Below are 17,878 nucleotides of genomic sequence, written 5' to 3' on the forward strand. Positions count from 1 at the left end.
TCACCTGACCTCTTGCCAACCAACTACCACTTCTTCAAGTTGTCAAACTTCTTGCAGAGAAAATGCTTCCACAACCAGCAGGAGGCAGAAAATGCTTTCTAAGAGTTCTCTGAATTCCAAAGCATGGGTTTTTATGCTATAGGAATAAATAAACTTATTTCTTGTTGGGAAAAATGTGTTGATTATAATGATTCCTCCTTTGATTAATAAAGATATGTTTGAGCCTAGTTATAATGATATAAAATTCATGATCCAAAACCACAATTACTTTTTCACCAACTTAATATATTTTATTTCTACATGTGCTGTAAACACAAAAGTCACTGCCACTACTTTTGCTTTAGAGAGTCAACTATCTTTTGAAGCAAGTAAGAAGAGGGAAAACAGCCAGATCTTGGTTTCTAATAACATTCTCCAAAAACAGGCCAAGGTTCCTCAGAGAAATGCCTGATTGTAGAACTGGAGCAGAAAATACACAAGATGATCCTGAAGCATTCCAAAGTAACCAGAAAATAAAACAGTAACTCCTCTACCTTTACCCCCGCTAAAAAAAACCCAAAACAACAAGGGTATATAAAAGGGGACAGGAACCAAGTGAATAGTCCTCAATAGCTAAAGCTGGAACAATTTGAGCAACAGAATAAACCAGCACTGGTAAAATCATATATTAACAAAATTTAGTACTACTACAACCCAAAGTATAAAATCAATGTACATGAGTTCATATTAATATAAATAAATGATTAAATGAGAGAGAAAAATAAATGACCTGTGCAGAACAACTCCAAATAATGTATAATATGTCCTAAAAGAGGTGGAATATAACCTCCATTCCTTATATGTGGGCCTCACACAGTAAGTTCCTTCCAAAGTGGGCAGTATGGGAAGGGGTAGCAAGTGAAATACTACACCAGCAAGGTTATCAAAGTGATCAACAGTCATGGAAATAGTATGTACCCTTGATATAATGTGATGAAGAGGGCACATTAGTTCCATGACCTTCCTCCCTCAAATGTGTAACACCAGCCTAACCATGAGGAAAACATCAGAAACACTCCAACTGAGGAACATTCTACAGCATATCTGACCAGTACTCCTCAGAATTGTCAAGGTCACTAAAGTAAGTAAAGTCTCAGATAAATTTCAAAGACAAGAAGAGCCTAAAAAGACATGACTACTATGTCTACTACTACTAGACATACTACTATTCAATATGGTATCCTGGATTAGATTCCAGAACAGAAAAAGACATAAGGTTAAAAACTAAGAGTATGTGAATACTCTTAGTTTAAAACAATGTATAAATGGACTTTATAACAATTTATCAACATTGACTCATTAGTTGTAATATTAATCTGTTAGTAACAGGAGAAACTGAGTGTGAAGCATATGGGAACTTTCTGTACTATCTTTGCAATCTTTATATAAATTTAAAACTGTTCTAAAATTGAAATTTATAAAATGGAAGACAAAATTAACTTTATTTTTAATCTTCATTTATTCCATTTCCATTCTTTATTTTTATTTATTGTACAGACCCAAAAATTTTCTGGTAGCATATTCCTTCTTCCAAAGGACATCCTTTAATATTTTTTGTAGAGTATGTATGTCTCTTGGCAATAAGTTCCCACATTTTTGTTGAGAAAGTTTTTATTTCTTTTTCATATCTTGAAAGATATTTTTGCTGGGTACAGAATTCTAGGTTGAGAGGAGGTATTGCTTTGTTTTTTGTTTTCTTTTGACTCTTCTCTTTACATTTCAGTTTGGGTAATTCTGTGGATGGATTTTTATAACACTGTACAGGAGGCAGTGACTAAAACCATCCCCAAGAAAAAGAAATAAAACAAAGCAAAATGGTTGTCTGAAGAGGCCTTACATATAGCTGAGGAAAGAAGAGAAGCGAAAGGCAAAGGAGAAAAGGAAAGATATACCCATCTAAATGCAGAGTTCCAAAGAATAGCAAGGAGAGATAAGAAAGCCTTAAGTGAACAATGCAAAGAAATAGAGGAAAACAACAGAATGGGAAAGACTAGAGATCTCTTCAAGAAAACTAAAAGATACCAAGGAATACTTCATGCAAGATGGGTACATTAAAGGACAGAAACAGTACGGCCCTAACAGAAGCAGAAGAGATTAAAAAGAGGTGGCAAGAATACACAGAAGAACTGTACAAAAAGAAGATTCACGGCTTCAACAGTACATGAATCGAGAAAACCCTCAGATGTACAAACTGGATTTAGAAAAGGCAGAGGAACCAGAGATCAAACTGCCAACATCTGTTGGATCATAGAGAAAGCAAAGGAATTCCAGAAAAACATCTACTTCTGCTTCCTTGACTACGCTAAAGCCTTTGACTCTGTGGATCAAAACAAACTAGAAAATTCTTAAAGAGATGCAAATACCCCACCACCTTATCTGCCTCCTGAGAAATCTGTATGCAGGTCAGGAAGCAACAGTTAGAACTGGACATGGTACAACAGACTGGTTCCAAATTGGGAAAGGAGTACGTCAAGGCTGTATATTGTCACCCTGCTTATTTAATTTACACACAGAGTACATCATGTGAAATGACAGACTGGATGAAGCTCAAGTTGGAATCAAGATTGCTGGGAGAAAATAAATATCCTCAGATATGTAGATGATACAACCCTAATGGCAGAAGTGAAGAGGAACTAAACAGCTTCTCAATGAAGGTGAAAGAGGAGAGTGAAAAAGTTGGCTTAAAACTCAACATTCAAAAAATGAAGATCATGGCATCCAGTCCCATCACTTCATAGCAAATAGATGGGGGAAAATGCAAACAGCGACAGATTTTATTTTCTTGGGCTCCAAAATCACTGTGGACAGTGACTGCAGCCATGAAATTAAAATATGCTTATTCCTTGAAGAAAAGCCATGACAAACCTAGACAGCATATTAAAAAGCAGAGATATCACTTTGCTGACAAAGGTTCGTCTAGTCAAAGCTATGGTTTTTCCAGTAGTCATGCGTGGGGGTGAGAGTTGGACCATAAAGAAGGCTGAGCACCAAGGAATTGATGCTTTTGACCTGTGCTGCTAGAATAGACTCTTGAGAGTCCCCTGGACAGCAAACAGATCAAACCAGTCAATCCTAAAGGAAATGAACCCTGAATATTCACTGGAAGGACTGATGCTGAAGCTCCAATACTTTGGCCACCTGATGCGAAGACCCAACTCATTAGAAAAAACCCTGATGGTGGGAAAGATTGAGGGCAGGAAGAAAAGTGGGAGACAGAGGATGAGATGGCTGGATGGCATCACCAGCTCAATGGACATGAGTTTGTGCAAATTCCATGAGATGGTGAAGGACAGGAAACCCTGGTGTGCTGCAGTCCATGGGGTGGAAAAGAGTCAGACATGACTGAGAACAGCAACAACTTCTGTTTATATTTCAGTTTGGGTGATTTTTACTTACAGTAGACCTACAGGTCTTCCTCCTGCCAGGCCTTTAGTGCAGAGTCTGAGTTAATTTAATTAAGAACTAGGCTGAGTTTGTGTTTCATTGCTGGTATTGTTACCCTCAATATAGTTACCACAGGCCTCAAATGCCTCTGGAGGCAGTGGGAGACTGGTTTGCTAGAGGTTTTTTTGCTTGTTTTTTCCCCAAAGAAAACTGCTACATTCTCAGTTTTAAGCCTTCTCCTTTGTGTTATGCATCAGGCTGCAGCCTTCTCAGAAATTCTGCCATGATATGGCACTGTTCCTTCTTCTTCACCACAGGCTGAGAGAATTTCCCTTTCCCATTGCCCCAGTACAGTGGGAATTCACCAGTCCCCTAAGGGTGACCATTTGTGTTGTTCATCTCTTCATAGATTAAGACTCCTACTCCATAGGAGTGAAATAGAAGTACCCAGAGAAAACTTTTTGCCCATACTGTAATGGTGGCTCTTCCCCTATCCCAGCTGTATACCAAAAAGGAGATTTTTTTCAGAACATTCCCAATTTTTTCTGCAAGAGAGAATAAGACTTGCCCTATATCGCTATCCCAGAGGTTTTACAGAGCTCTGCCAGTGAACACTTGGTCTCCAGAAATTCACCAATCACCCTAGCTTAATTTATTATCTGTGTCTTGCCCAGATAAGTTCGTGCTCCAATGTTCTCTCCCTGCAGTATCTGTCCCTCCCCAGAGTCTGGGCCAGCTGAGTGCCCTGAAATCTCAATACTACAACGTGTTCAAGAAAAACTATGAACTTGCTTGTCCAACATTTTTTAGTGTAAGGCTGGGAACAAATTTTCAGTTTTCTATATCTCTGAATGAAAAAGCACTTTGCTTTTTGACTTAATGAGTTTCAGTTTTGGCTCTCTTTTGTACTATGTTGGACCAGTACTGACCTTTCCCTTGGTCTCCTTATCTTACCTAGCGAAGATCACAGTTGGAGCTTCAAATGATACAATGCACATAAAGAAGTCTGGGAATCCATAAAGTATTATACAGTGTAGAATAATTATCTAAACCTTGATAGCACTGCTTTTACTTAAAAATCTATCAAATGGCAAGTTCAGCAGCTGCATAGTAGAAAGACCACCTGGTACATCACATTGATTATTTGAAGTCAGACAGATAAAACTTGCATATATAACTTTTTCTGTAGAAAGCTAAGGTGATAAACATTCTCCCCTTCTTCATAGACCCAGGATACAAAAGCAAACGAGGCTGGAACATTGTTAAGGAATAGAGTGGGAAGACCTATATTCTTTATAGAATTAAATGGGAAGGTTATTTGAGAAGGAGTAAACAAAAAAACTTATTAGCAGAAGTTTTTACACATTCTTTCCTATTCTATAATAGTTCTCTTTGTATGTAGAACTTTCTAATAGAGTTTTTATTACAGAAAAGAATATGCTAAAGATACTGAAACTACGCAAAAGCACAGAGAAGTACTTAAGTCAAGTTTAATTTATCAAATTGAGGATGAGATCTCTAAGTAAAGATTTCAGTCCAGTAAATGAAAATTAACATAATAACTTCTCCATATTTAGCTTTAATTTAAAAACCATTAAGTAGGTTTATCTCCGTTTTTTTCATAATCTGTTTCTGTATATTTAAAATAGACTTGTCTCTTCAAATGCTAATTTCCAATAGAAATACTCATTAGGAAAAGGTCTAGATCCCATGGAAGTATAGAAAATTCCAAAGGAAAACATATACTCTGTATAAAATCCATGTTTTAAAGAATGAAAGGTTTAACGTACCAGTGGAGGCATCATGCCCTTGCTGGAAGGGGGGATGACAACTCGAAGATCTGGTTTTCGACTGTTCATTCCAAGACTGCCACCACCTGGAGGAGGGGGAGACTTCGTAGGCATAACTTTGCCTAAACTATTTGCACCAGTAGTTCCGATCAAATTTGGAGAAGCTCTTGAGTTTACAAATCCATTCCCTGGAAAAAAGAGAATTCATTCTTTACATGAAACGAGCCATTAAAATACTTTGGTACAAATGTATTTTCCTCAGCCCCAGGTTTCAAGTGAATCTTATAATACTACTCATAACCATCTTATCTTGGAATAAGCAAAAAAAAAAAAAAAAGTCAACCTAGTCTGAAATACATTAAGACTTAACACCACTTGTTTCCAGCCTTACTACTTGGACCTGCTCAGAGAAACTTGAAACACAAGATGTTCCTAAAAGGGTCTCTCTGACTGAGGGACCAAGATGATGGGAGATATAAGAAGATGCCTGAGACCAACCTATTCATTCATTCTCACAAGAAAACAAGGGCATTCCTACTAAGTTCAGAGCATCTCCTTAACTGAAGCTTATTTAGCACTCAGCTCTAAAGCCTTATTTTCACCAAGTAGTTCTTCTTTACAGCTCTACCTAGTGCTGTTCTATTTCTTTAGCTGCCACTCAGGTCTTCATTAAGTATTTGTGATTACTATAAATTTAATCATCTAATTCCTACTTTTTAGCTTTCCTTAAGAATTAGAAAAATAGAGGAAAACAACAGAATGGGAAAGACTAGAGATCTCTTCAAGAAAATCAGAGATCAAGGGAACATTTCATGCAAAGATTGGCTCGATAAAGGACAGAAACAGTATGGACCTAACAGAAGCAGAAGATATTAAGAAGAGGTGGCAAGAATACACAGAACTGTACACAAAAGATCTTCATGACCCAAATAACCATGACAGTGTGATCACTTACCTAGAGCCAGACATCCTGGAATGTGAAGTCAAGCGGGCCTTAGGAAGCATCACTATGAACAAAGCTAGCAGTGGTGATGGAATTCCAGTTGAGCTATTTCAAATACTAAAAGATGATGCTGTTAAAGTCCGACACTCAATATGCCAGCAAATTTGGAAAACTCAGCAGTGGCCACAGGACTGGAAGAGGTCAGTTTTCATTCCAATCCCAAAGAAAGGCAATGCCAAAGAATGTTCAAACTACTGCACAATTGCACTCCTCTCACATGCTAGCAAAGTAATGCTCAAAATTCTCCAAGTAGACTTCAACAGTACATTAACTGTGAACTTCCAGATGTTTAACCTGGATTTAGAAAGGGCAGAGGAACCAGAGATCAAATTGACAACATCTGCTGGATAAATGACAAAGCAAGAGAGTTCCAGAAAAACATTTCCTTCTGCTTTACTGACTATGCAAAAGCCTTTGACTGTGTGGATCATGACAAACTGTGGAAAATTCTTTAAGAGATGGGAATGCCACATCACCTTACCTGCCTCCTGAGAAATCTGTACGCAGATTAAGAAGCAACAGTTAGAACTGGACATGGAATAACAGACTGGTTCCAAATCAGGAAAGGAGTACAACAAAGCTATATATTGTCACACTGCTTATTTAACTTATATGCCAAGTATATCATGCGAAATGCCAGGCTGGATGAATTCAGCACAAGCTGAAGTCAAGATTTCTGGGAGAAATATCAACAACCTCAGATACGTATATGACAGCACCCTTATGGTAAAAGTGAAGAAGAATTAAAGAGCCTCTTGATGAAAGTGAAAGAGGAGAGTGAAAAAGCTGGCTTAAAACTCAACATTCAGAAAACTAAGATCATGGCATCTGGTCCCATCACTTCATGGTAAACAGATGGGGAAACAATGGAAACAGTGAGAGACTTCAAAATCACTGCAGATGGTTACTGCAGCCATGAAATTAAGACGCTTGCTCCTTGGAAGAAAAGCTATGACCAAACTAGACAGCATATTAAAAAGCAGAGACGTTATTTTGCCTACAAAGGTCCATCTAGGCAAAGCTATGGTTTTTCTATTAGTCATGTATGGATGAATGTGAGAGTTGGACCATTAAGGAAGCTAAGCACTAAAGAATTGACACTTTTGAACTGTGGGGTTGGAGAAGACCCTTGAGAGTCCCTTGGACTGAAAGGAGATCAATCCTAAAGGAAATCAGTCCTGAATATTTATTGGAAGGACAGATGCTGAAGTTGAAACTCCAATACTTTGGCCACCTGATGTGAAGAACTGACTCATTGGAAAAGACCCTGATGCTGGGAAAGACTGAAGGCAGGAAGAGAAGGGGACGAAAGAGGATAAGATGGTTGGATGGCATCAATGACTTGATGGACATGAGTTTGAGCAAGCTCTGGGAGTTGGTGATGGACAGGGAACTTTGGCGTGCTGCAGTCCATGGGGTCACAAAGAGTCAGACACAGCTGACTGACTGAACTGAACTGCTAAGCAAGTCAACTGGATATAAAATGTTCATCAAATAATAATTTTATGCAAAAGCAGGAAGGTTTAATAGAAACCAACAGAATGGAAGACTGACATTAATAAGTACAGATTAAAAATATTTCTCTTAAAAACAAACATGAATGTGTGTTCTTAATTTCTCTGATAATATATAGAAGATTCTTATTTACTTGATTTGCACTCAAACCTGAAGGATAAAGCAGTATTTCCTCTCAAATACATTATAAAATGATGCAAAGGTATAATCTAGAAAAATGCATTATCAAGAAATATTAACTTTTTCCCTGAGGAATCTATGATGTTTTTCAGTTAGATATGGTACCAGAGCAACCCATGAGAATTAAATTACAAGAACGAAAGGGGACCTAAAAGCACAGTATTTCTGAGTGTGAAGTCGGAGTCTATAGCGGATGATTACAAGATGATGTAAAAAGCATTTGGTAACTTGCCAGACTGAAACAGATGTACCATTCGTTATTTTGTGGAGTATAGTGATATACTACCTAACGTATGCCACCTTACTTCCAATTCATTTTTTATGACCAAAAAGAAGATATTGTTGGGACAGACTTTTGAAGTATATACTTTTAGGTATATAACTCATCTTGTCACAGCTTAAAAATTTAGGAATAAAGTACTGACTCTAAATGAATAAACCCAATATAATGTGACTTTTATTAAAATGTGTTTTCAGGCTTTATGATAGCTTATGCCTTGATACCACTGTGACAAAAATGCTTAGCACTGAATACTATACCTCTAGAAAGTTGACAAAGTTAATCTTAATTATGGTCCTATAGCTCTAAAGCAAGTCATTCAATTATATCAATCTGGCTCCTATTTCAGAATAGCTTATCAGCTCAAATACTGCACTGAAGTGGCTAGAAAGCACTCCCATGTTCTTAATTCTACTCTTCTAGGGCTTATTACTATGAATCTATCTGAGAAGTTGAACTGACATGGAAAGGATTTTGAAAATCTCCAAGGATTCTGAAAAATTCATCCAAAGCAAGGTTAATAATTAACTCTGTCATAGTTGACAAGTTTTTCATAAAATTAAACTTTCAGCAGATTACTCAATAAAAAAGTAAATAAATGAAAATAAATTTACATCTATAAAATTATGTCATTTGTATAAAGAAATTAAGTTTCTAAAATTTAAAGAGACCATGGGTTTTAAAATCACTGATGACTTATTTACTTGATTCAATGAAAATTCCTATATGATGAAGAACATGGATTCTGTCCATTAAACACTTAGGATCTTAAACAGAAAATCATGAGATTCAGGTTCTTCTGTATTTCCTCTAAACCTCTTCTGAGTGCACAGTCCCTGAAAGGCTACATTCTCCTTCTCTTTTAGAGACTTCATGCATCCCCATGGGTTCAACTTCTGCCTCAAAATGACTCTTAAATCTGTATTTCTGCTTTGTGTCTCCTAATTTCCAGGCTACACACAACCATGTGGTGGGAAGTTTCCCCCAGATATGCTGCTGTCATTTCAAACTCAACCTGTTTTAAATGACTGTTCTACTGTTTCCTCCATCCTGCCCATCCTCACTTTCATAGAGCTATCAAGCTTTGCTAGTCTTTCTTTATAATCCCTTTCTCCTTACCTATCTCTTCTTTTTAAATGTCACTGACTCTGTTGTAATGCAAATCCTTATTACCTTCACTCAACCCTATCAACTCCAAGATCTCACTGAGCTCATTCTACTCCTGTATATTTTTTTCTCTCTACATGTTTTAGAAAAGTGAAATTGCTGGATTTTGGTGATTTTACTTTGCTTGATCTTTGAACATAGGCCCAAAGTTAAAGAGTTCCCCAAATCATCTGAATTACAGCATTACCTGAGTATTAAATGAAAATTCTCTCTAGAGAAATTTACTTAGTAAACCATACTCAATAAGCAGATTGCCTCCATGATAAATGTATACAATTTATAATACGTGCAAAACCAGCAGGTTTTATTTGGACAACAACATATATAATGTACTCACAAAATCATTTTATAAGAAAAAAAAACAAATGAATGCTCTAATTTACTATAATAATTTTATGACTGAAGAGGTACCATATTGTCAAGGCTGCATTTTGTCACCCTGCTTATTTAACTTATATGCAGAGTACATCATGTGAAATGCCACCAGATGGAAGACTCACAAGCTGGAATCAAGATTGCTGGGAGAAATATCAACAACCTCAGATAGGCAGATACCACTTTAAAGGCACAAACTGAAGAGGAACTAAAGAGCCTAGTGAAAAAGTTGGCTTAAAACTCAACATTCAAAAAACTAAGATGGCATCCAGTCCCATCACTTCATGGCAAATAGATATGACAAGATTTTATTTTCTTGGGCTCCAAAATCACTGTGGATGGTAACTGCAGTCATGAAATTGAAAGACACTTGTTTCTTTGAAGAAAAGCTATGATAAACCTAGACAACAGCATATTGAAACGCACAGACATCACTTTGCTGACAAAGGTCCATACAGTTAAAGCTATGGTTTTTCCAGTAGTCATGTACAGGTGGACCATAAAGAAGGCTGAGTGCCAAGGAATTGATGCTTTTGAATTGTGGTGTTGGAGAAGACTCTTGCGAGTCTGCCCTTGGACTGCAAGGAGATCAAACCAGTCAATCCTAAAGGAAATCAACACTGAACATTGACTGGAAGGACTGGCGGTGATACTGAAACTCCAATACTTTGGTACCTGATGCAAAGAGCTGACTCACTGGAAAGATCCTGATGCTAGGAAAGACTGAGGACAATAGGAGAAGAGGAAACAGATGATGAGATGGTTGGATGGCATCACTGACTCAATGGACATGACTTTTGGCAAACTCTGGTAGATAGTGAAAGACAAGGAAGGGTGGAGTGCTGCAGTTCATGGGGTTGCAAAGAGTTGGACAGGACTCAGCGACTCAACAAGAACAACAAAGTTCAAAAACTAGAAAAAAGGAGGGAAAACACATTCCCACTATTCTAACTATTATAATCATTTTAGGTTTCTTCTCCTTTCCATGTATATATTTTTGGCATAGTTTTAAATCACAACTAAAAAGGAATTAAGTTGAAAATTTTAATTAAGTTGAATATGTTTATATTTTCTTGTTATTCCCTACTAGAAATAAAGTTGCAAGGAACCTTTGCATAATCTGATTGATTTCTTTAGGATAGATTCTTAGAAATGTAATAATTTACACATTTCTTACACATCTTAGAGGAAAACAGGTGTTTTTATGACTACTGAAATATATTGTCAATAACTTTCCAAAATGACTGCTACTAATTTGCAATACTACAAACACATAACAGATCATCAGCTTTACCCACCTTCATCAGCTTTTCATGTCACAATAAAAAGTGGCAATAGTTGGCAATTACTAGGTGGGGATTTTTTGTTTCATTTTTATTGGAATTTATGATTATTATCAACAATGAACATTCTTTTCAATTTTAAAAATACTAGTTGGGTTTCTTTTCTGCATTGCACATTTAAGTACATTAAATGTTTATCCATTTATCAAATATTAGATGTGGCTTGTACTTTATCTTCTTCTCTTTTACATTTTTATTGGACTTTAGTTGCTTTACAATGTGTTAGTTTCTACTGTAGAGCAAAATGAATCAGCTATACATATAATTCCCTCCTTTTTAGATTTCCTTCCCCTTCAGGTCACCACGGTACATTAAGTACAGTTCCTGTGCTGTAGAGTATGTTCTCATTAGTGTTCCATTTTATAAACAGTATCAACAGCGTATATGTGTTAATCCCAAGTCAAACCTCTTCTCCCTTGGCATCCACATATTTGTTCTCTATGCCTGTGTCTCTATTTCCTATTTCCTTTTTCTCTTAAGAATGAAAAAAATCTATTCTCTCACATAAGATGGCTTGGGGCTGCAGGCTCAGTGCCTTCAGAGCTCAACATGGAGGGGCCACAGTCTTTACAGCTTTCCACTTTGCCGACCTTGGCTGTTGTTGGCTTGTCTTTACTCTGACTCACTTCATGATTTTAAGATTAACCTGCCTATCAGCTGCCACATGCAGACAGTAACGCCCAGTCTCAAAAGGCCGCCAAATCTTTGTTGAGTGTGAATGTGTGAACTGTTTTTCTCTCTAAATTTCAGAATTAACAGTATAACTATTATACAATACAATTAATAGTATATAATACAATACAATTAATAGTATACTACTATACAATTACATTCTCTTATAGTTTTAAGTATCTCAACATACGTGATTATAATTATTTTTAACAGCAAAGTGTATTTCTAAAACTTTTAATACATATACAGAAAATTTTATGAAACAAAAACTTAGAGGAGCAAGGATTTATCATATGAACCATGAAACCATTAGCAGACCAAGAAAGAGAACATTGTTAGAACCCCAAAGAATACTGCTAGTTTGATTACTGCTACAGTTCCTTCATATTCACTGAAGTATAGCGTTACTTCATGTAAAGATACTATCATATACTCATCTACTCTACTGTGGACAGAAATCTGGATTCTTTCTAGATGCTGGCTGTAATGAATAATGACATGCATATTCTTTTACATATCTCTTGGTGCTCATGATGCAAATATGCACTTCTCTAGTATTTAAGGATGAGTGAAAATGCTGGGTCATGGAATAAACATATTTGCCTTAGTAGATAATGTCAAAATGATCACACCAATTAGCACTACCATCATCAGTGTATAAGAGTTTGGGCTTTTCCATACTCTTGTTAACACTTGGTATTATCTAGTTTGCTTTAGCTGCTTTGGTAGGTACCCAATGCTATCCTGTGGTTTTAATTTTGCATTTCCTTGATTACTGAATCACAAGCTTCTTTTCACATGTTTATTAGACACTTGGATAGTTTTTTTCTTTTTTGAAATGTCTGTTTTCATGCACATTTTTAAAACTAAATTTTCCTTTTCTTTATAATTTGTAAGTATTCTTCATAAAAAGTTCTGTTTTATATGTACGCCACATATATTCTCTGACTCTATATTGCCTTTTCATTCTCTTTATGGTATCTTGATGAACAAAGGTTCCAAATTTTAACACAGGCAAGCTGATCAATCTTTTCTTTACGGTTAGGCTTTCTCTGGTTTCCTATTTAGCAAGTCTCTCCTTATCCTGAGTTTTGTTGTTCAGTCGCTAAGTGATATCCCACTCTTAGTGACCCCATGGACTGCAGCACGCCAGGCTTTCCTGTCCTTCACTATCTCCTCGACCTCGAGTTTGCTCAAACTCATGTCCATTGAGTCCGTGATGCCATCCGACCATCTCATTCCTCTGCCACCTGCTTCTCCTCTTGCCCTCAATCTTTTCCTGCATCAGGGTCTTTTTCAATGAATTGGCTCTTCACCATCAGATGGCCAAAGTATCAGAGCTTCAGCTTCAGCATCAGTCCTTTCAATGAATATTTAGAGTTTATTCAACACTTAAAAAGTTCAAGGATGCTTCTGCTTTCAATAGGACATGGGCCTGAAGCCTTCCAGCTTTTAGAAACAGACAGAAGACTCCAAAAAAGTTAAAATAAGATTAAGGCAAATGGGGGGTTCACCTGAAAATGTATTATGCATTTGAAAATGACAGGATCAGTAAAACTGATGGCAGTTTAAAGATAAAGTGAAACTACCTGGAACTGGTCTATCAAAGTCTCTAAATGTGGACGAATACAATAAGTTATCGTATTTAAGTATAAAACATTTGGTTAAAACAAGTAGAATGTACAATCTCTGCTTACAGTATAGAATATTCTTTTCAATGTTTACATTCTTTTTGTATAAAAACAAAAAATGTCATTTTGTGTGCAAAGAACCAAATGTGACCACATGCTGAGCCACACACACAAGTATACAAATTTCAGAGAATTTAATCATATGGAGTTAAGTACTCTGGTAATAAAACAGTTGAGCTAGAAAACGATACCCGAAGATAACTACAAAACACCATGCATTTGGAATTAGGAAATTGACTTCTAAATAACTATAGATCAAAAAAGAAGTTATAATGGAAATCAGAAAATAGAAATTAGAATATATTTTGAATTGAATATTGATACAAATATAACATTTCAATAACTTCTGCTCTTATCTTTATAACTTACTTCTAATTTTCTTTAACTTGTTTATTCCTACAGAGATACAGGCTTATTTAGCTCAGGGTTTTCCAGCCTTCTGTTTTAAAAGACAGATTTCTCTTAAAGCACAACTTTACCTGCATCCCACATGGGTTTTATAAGCCTTCTGGAATCTGTGGCTTGATGTGTTTGTCAGGTTTGGAAAACTCTCAGTGATTATCTGTTCAAATACTGCTTCTGGCCAATTTTCTCTCTTTTTGCCTACTGAGACTCCAATTTTAACTATGTTATAACTTCTCGCTGTACCTTGTAGGTCTTAATCTTCTTTTGAATTATCCATCCTTTAATCTCAAAAATTCTGAATACTGTTCCTGTCTTATCTTTTAATTCACCAATTCTCCCTTTTGCTTTGACTAAATCTCTTACAAAACCCACTTAATAAGTTTTAAACACTATTATATTTTTAGTTATAAATGTTCATTTTTAAAGATGCCAGTTCTCTGGACAAAATTCTTAATCTTTTTATTTCTTTGACACAATAAACACTGCTACGTTAAAGTCAAAGTTTGTGCCTAATAATCCCAAACCCTGGAGTTTCTAAGAAGTTGGTTCTATTGTCCATTTTTAATGCAGGCTTTCATTTATCTTGTATTGCTCCTAACTGTGCTTTTAGTTAGTAATTTGCTTGTATGTCAAGCAGAAATAATAAGGTCTGGGAGGGTGTTTTATTCTTTTTATTATTATTCTACAGGTACCCAAAATGACATAATGATCTCAGTTCGTTTCCAAGGCAAACCACTCAATATCACAGTAATCCAAGTCTATGCTCCAATCACTAATGTCGAAGATGAAGTTGAACAATTCTATAAAGACCCACAAGACCTCCTAGAATTAACAACAAACACAACAAAAATGTCCTTTTCTTCATAGGGGACCTCGATACCTGGAGGAACAGGCAAATTTGGCCTTGGAGTACAAAATGAAGCCGAGCAAAACCTAACAGAATTTTGCCGAGAGAACACACTGGTCATAACAAACACCCTCTTCCAAAACACAAGAGATGACTCTACACATGGACATTACCAGATGGTCAATATAAAAATCAGATTGATTATATTCTTTACAGAAGATGGAGAAGCTCTAGACAGTCAGCAAAAAACAAAACCTGGAGCTGACTCTGGCTCAGATCATCAGCTCCTTATTGGAAAATTCAGGCTCAAGCTGAAGAAAGTAGGAAAAACAACTAGTCCACTCAGGTATGACTTAAATCAAATCGTTATACAGTGGAGGTGATGAACAGATTCAAGGGATTAGATTTGGTACACAGAGTGCCTGAAGAACTATTGACAGAGGTTTGTAACACTGTACAGGAGGTCATGACCAAAACCATCCCCAAGAAAAAGAAATACAAGATGGCAAAGTGGTTGTCTGGGAGCTAAGAAAAGAAGAGAAAGAAAAGAAGAGCAGCAAAAGACAATGGAGAAAGGGAAAGATATACCCAACTGAATGCAGAGTTCCAGAGAATAGCAAGAAGAGATCAGAAAGTCTTCTTAAGTGAACAATGCAAAGAAATAGAGGAAAACAGTAGAATTGTCTAAAAGACTAGATCTCTTTTAAGAAAATCAGAGATACCAAGGAATATTTCATGCAAGATAGGCACAATAAAGGACAAAAACGACAAGGACCTAACAGAAGGGATTAACAAGAGGTAGCAAAAATACACAGAATGATACAAAAAAGCTCTTAATGACTAAGGTAACCACAATGACATGATCACTCACCTAGAGCCGGACATCCTGGAGTGTGAAGTCAAGTGGGCCTTAAGAAGGATTACTACAAACAAAGCTGGTGGAGGTGATGGAATTCCAGCTGAGTTATTTCAAATCCTAAAAGATGATGCTGTTAAAGTGCTGCACTCAGTATGCCAGCAAATGTGGAAAACTCAGCAGTTCCACAGGACTGGAAAACGTCAGCTTTCATTCCAATCCCAAAGAAAGGCAAAGAATGCTCAAATTACCGTATAATTGCACTCATTTCAAATGCCAGCGAGATTATGCTCAAAATTCAAGCTAGGCTTCAACAGTACATGAAGAGAGAACTTCCAGATGTGTAAGCTGAGTTTAGAAAAGGTAGAGGAACCAGAGATCAAATTGCTAACATCCTCTGGATCATAGAAAAAGCAAGGAAACTCCAAACAAAAAAATCTACTTCTGCTTCATTGACTACACAAAAGACTTTGACTGTGTAGATGACAACAGTGATATTCCTGAAGAGATGGAAATACCAGACCACCTGACCTGCCTCTGGAGGAATCTGTATGCAGGTCAAGAAGCAACAGTTAGAACTGGACATGGAACAACAGACAGGTTCCAAATAGGAAAAGAAGTATGTCAAGGCTGTATTGGAGAAGGCAATGGCAAGCCACTCCAGTACTCTTGCCTAGAAAATCCCATGGATGGAGGCGCCTAGTATGCTGAAGTCCATGGGGTTGCTACGAGTCAGACACAACTGAGTGACTTCACTTTCACTTTTCACTTTCATGCCTTGGAGAAGGAAATGGCAACCCACTCCAGTGTTCTTGTCTGGAGAATCCCAGGGACAGGGCAGCCTGGTGGGCTGCCATCTATGGAGTCACACAGAGTTGGACATAACCAAGCGACTTAGCAGCAGCAGCAGCAAGGCTGTATACTGGCACCCTGCTTCTTTAACTTATATGCAGAGTACATCATGAGAAATGCTGGGCTGGATGAAGCACAAGTTGGAATCAAGATTGCTGGGAGAAATATCAATAACCTCAGATATGCAGATGACACCACCCTTATGGCAGAAAGTGAAGAACTAAAGAGTCTCTTGATGAAAGTGAAAGAGGAGAGTGAAAAAGTTGGCTTAAAGCTCAACATTCAGAAAACTAAGATCATGGCATCTGGTCCATCACTTCTTGGGAAATAGATGGGAAAACAGTGGAAACAGTGGCTGACTTTGTTTTGGGGGGCTCCAAAATCACCGCAGATGGTGACTGCAGCCATGAAATTAAAAGACGCTTGCTCCCTGGAAGAAAAGCTATAACCAACCTACACAGCATATTAAAAACCAGAGATATTACTTTGCCAACAAAGGTCCGTCTAATCAAAGCTACGGTTTTTCCAGGTAGTCATGTATAGAAGTCAGACTTGGATGATAAAGAAAGCTGAGCACCGAAGAATTGATGCTTTTGAATTGTGGTGTTGGAGAAGACTCTTGAGAGTCCCCTGGACTGCAAGGAGATCCAGCCAGTCCATCCTAAAGGAAACCAGTCCTGAATATTCATTGCAAGGACTGATGCTGAAGCTAAAACTCAAATACTTTGACCACCTGATTCGAAAAAGTGACTCATAGGAAAAGACCCTGATGCTCGGAAAGATTGAAGGCAGGAGGAGGAGATGACACAGGATGAGACAGTTGGATGGCATCACCGACTGGATGGACATGAGTTTTAGTAGACTCTGGGAACTGGTGATGGACAGGGAAGCCTGGCGTGCTGCAGTCCATGGGGTTGCAAAGAGTTGGACACGACTGAGTGACTGAACTGAACTGAATCCTACAAGATGATTTTTCATTAGGAAAAAAAAAGGGGGGAGGGTTCTACTGTAATATCACTTTGAATAACCACAGTTTAAAGTATTAGTAAAAATGCTAAACAGGTTAGCATTGTAAAGGCTCTGAGATGTCCTACAGTAAAGAAACCTGCTTAGTTTTACTTGGTACAAGGTTTGCCACTCATATAGGTAAGTAATTCTTTTCATGTAGTTCCAAGAAACATACTTTGAAAAATGTAGATGAGAAATCATATCCACAATTTTTAATAATTTTCTTCTTAATTTCTCTTGGAATTTAAAATGTTTAATCTTTATATTAAAAAGATTTCAGGGATAAAATTGAGTTTAAACTACTACTACTACTACTACTAAGTCGCTTCAGTCGTGTCTGACTCTGTGCGACCCCATAGACGGCAGCCCACCAGGCTCCCCCGTCCCTGGGATTCTCCAGGCAAGAACACTGGAGTGGGTTGCCATTTCCTTCTCCAATGCATGAAAGTGAAAAGTGAAAGTGAAGTCGCT

At 37.2% G+C, this 17,878-nt stretch overlaps 1 protein-coding gene across 7 annotated transcripts in view; it reads right to left on the reverse strand.

Annotated features, from left to right (window-relative positions):
- MEF2A (myocyte enhancer factor 2A) overlaps positions 1-17,878 on the reverse strand; it is a 147,350-nt gene that overhangs the window by 21,903 nt on the left and 107,569 nt on the right. For all 7 annotated transcript variants that reach the window (XM_010845826.1, XM_010845828.1, XM_010845830.1 and 4 more), the window contains one exon: positions 5,214-5,401. In XM_010845826.1, the coding sequence (XP_010844128.1) occupies positions 5,214-5,401 (188 nt within the window). The remainder of the gene's footprint in view (positions 1-5,213; positions 5,402-17,878) is intronic.

This window comes from Bison bison, unplaced genomic scaffold, assembly GCF_000754665.1.
Source record: "Bison bison bison isolate TAMUID 2011002044 unplaced genomic scaffold, Bison_UMD1.0 scf7180017864224, whole genome shotgun sequence".
Taxonomy (NCBI): Eukaryota; Metazoa; Chordata; class Mammalia; order Artiodactyla; family Bovidae; genus Bison; species Bison bison.